Source organism: Vigna radiata, chromosome 2 (assembly GCF_000741045.1).
Source record: "Vigna radiata var. radiata cultivar VC1973A chromosome 2, Vradiata_ver6, whole genome shotgun sequence".
Classification (NCBI taxonomy): domain Eukaryota; kingdom Viridiplantae; phylum Streptophyta; class Magnoliopsida; order Fabales; family Fabaceae; genus Vigna; species Vigna radiata.
Genome location: NC_028352.1, coordinates 23,384,054 through 23,386,215, shown reverse-complemented (window position 1 = coordinate 23,386,215; position 2,162 = coordinate 23,384,054). Strand labels below are relative to the sequence as shown.

Sequence of the window (2,162 nt, the reverse complement as noted above, 5' to 3'; positions counted from 1 at the left end):
ATAATTCAAAAAGGTATAATATAAGTAATTAATAGAATACCTTAGAGAGATTCAAAGAATTAAAATGAAAAATCCTAAAGAGAAAAAATGGACTAATGTCAAGTGAAGAAAAAGCTGTTGAATTAATGGTGAAGAAAACTTTGGTCGTGACATTCAAATAGAAGAGGCAGAACAAAGCTTAGCAACGTTAAAAATAATGCGTGATTGTCCGCGTAATTAGTCCATTTTCAAAGAAAAATAAATAAAAGAAGAAGCAAAATTGTTTTAACAACCTTTTTCTAAAATTATAAAGGTTCGAAGCATTGTATTTTCCCCTTAAACTTGTTGTCTTTGTAATTTTATGTAATTTTAAATTTTGGCGTTTATAACTTTGTATTACATTTAACCATTAAATCAACTGATGGATACGACGATTAAAAGAAAGTTTAGTAGAGACAAAAACCAAAAGAAAAACAGAGTCCAAAAACAAGGAACATCTCTATTATAAGAAGCACAGGATTATTTAAGGCTTAAAGAAAAGTATGGTAAGACTACAGTTAAAGCCTATGTCATCAGCTTTTGTTTCAGAACGATCTGGACATTGAAGGCCTTTTTGGACCCTTTTGAAAATCTGAAATAATTAACTTGTGACACTGTGTCTGATGCAGAATTTCTCTTGAGAATCCTATTTACCAATCACAATCAAATTGCCCACTTGTATGCCACTAGGTCCTTTGTGAAAAAACATCCACAAAGTACTTTTTTTTTCCAAATTGCCCACATCACAAATATAAGTGCAATGCATGATGAAACTGAGGAAGAATGAGTAATGAATTGTTTGGAGTTAAAATTACACATGACCTTGCCTCAGGAAATTAAATAAGCCAACCCATTAGTTTATCTGATAAAAAAATGAGTAATGTTTAGGAGCTGAGTCTGATTGATACTTGAAAGTGATACTGAAACTGTTGCACAAAAAGCTAGGGACTGGCCTCAAACGGTGTTGGCCATTATAAATACACCCTCCCTCTCTTTCATTCTGTCAAGCTCAGTTCCTAACTTTCTTTTCTTCTGCTTTATTTATGCTTTTAAGCTTTTACTCCCAAACCAAACAAGAAATTTTGCAGCTACCCTTTTTGTCCCGTAATCAAATGGCTGGGAATTCTCCATGTGCTTCATGCAAGCTTCTCAGACGAAGGTGTACCAAGGACTGCATCTTTGCTCCTTATTTCCCTTCCAATGACCCTCAAAAGTTCGCCTTAGTGCATAAGGTTTTTGGCGCTAGCAATGTTAGCAAAATGCTGCAGGTATCTCACACAATACCTATGCCTCCTCACTTTTTATTATTATCATTATTATGAAAAAGGGAGATATTTGGATTCGACTGTAGCTTCTTGTGTTTGATAACTTTTTGGTTCAAGTTAGTTTTTTTCTTCTTGTAGAGTTGAAAATATCATACCCACATGTGATATAATCAAAATAGTATGTATGAGCTTTTGAAGTGGAATCAGATTCTGAAATGTATGTTAATGGTTCAGGAACTTCCTATTGAGCAGAGAGCAGATGCTGTGAGTAGTTTGGTGTACGAAGCACATGCAAGAGTTCGGGACCCTGTGTATGGCTGTGTTGGGGCCATATCCTATTTACAAAACCAGGTTTCTGAGCTTCAAATGCAGCTTGCAGTGGCTCAAGCAGAGATACTCTGCATCCAGATGCAACAGGAGCCAGTGATGCCAAATCCAGAAATGGAAAACCCAGATCACAAATCTTACCTTCTCCAGAATGAACTCCCTCAGTTTCTCAACTATGCCTCTTCTAGCAATGTAATTTATGATGCTGTCTCAAGAGACAACATTTATGGACATGATATGGTTTCCTGAATTCAAAAGCTTTTTGGTGTTCTTTCTTCCTTTTTTAATCCCCTGCAAACATTGTTTTTCACTGTTTTAATCGCTCAAAGTGTACAGTGGTGTGATTTTTTATAAGTTAGAAGACAATATAAAATAAATTTCTAAAAGCGATGGAGACTCGTCTATAAATTAAATATATAATTAAGCTATATAACTTAGCATCATTCTTAGTTTATTAAAAAAAATTATAATATTGAAGTAGATGTGAAGTTACATACTAAAATGATATTAGTATATTTTAAAGATTATTAATAATGTTCATTTATTGTTGGT

At 33.9% G+C, this 2,162-nt stretch overlaps 1 protein-coding gene across 2 annotated transcripts; it reads left to right on the top strand.

The window, feature by feature from the left end:
* Positions 1–884: 884 nt before the first annotated feature.
* Positions 885–1,903, top strand: LOC106755928 (LOB domain-containing protein 12). Of its 2 annotated transcripts, none has more exons than XM_022776010.1 (2): positions 885–1,286; positions 1,536–1,903. In XM_022776010.1, exons 1-2 carry the CDS (start codon positions 1,062–1,064, stop codon positions 1,857–1,859), a joined length of 549 nt encoding a protein of 182 aa, XP_022631731.1. In that variant the 5' UTR covers positions 885–1,061; the 3' UTR covers positions 1,860–1,903. The 2 variants fall into 2 exon arrangements, with proteins under 2 accessions (XP_022631731.1, XP_014493648.2); XM_014638162.2 differs by having other exon boundaries at positions 892–1,286; positions 1,518–1,903.
* Positions 1,904–2,162: the final 259 nt, after the last annotated feature.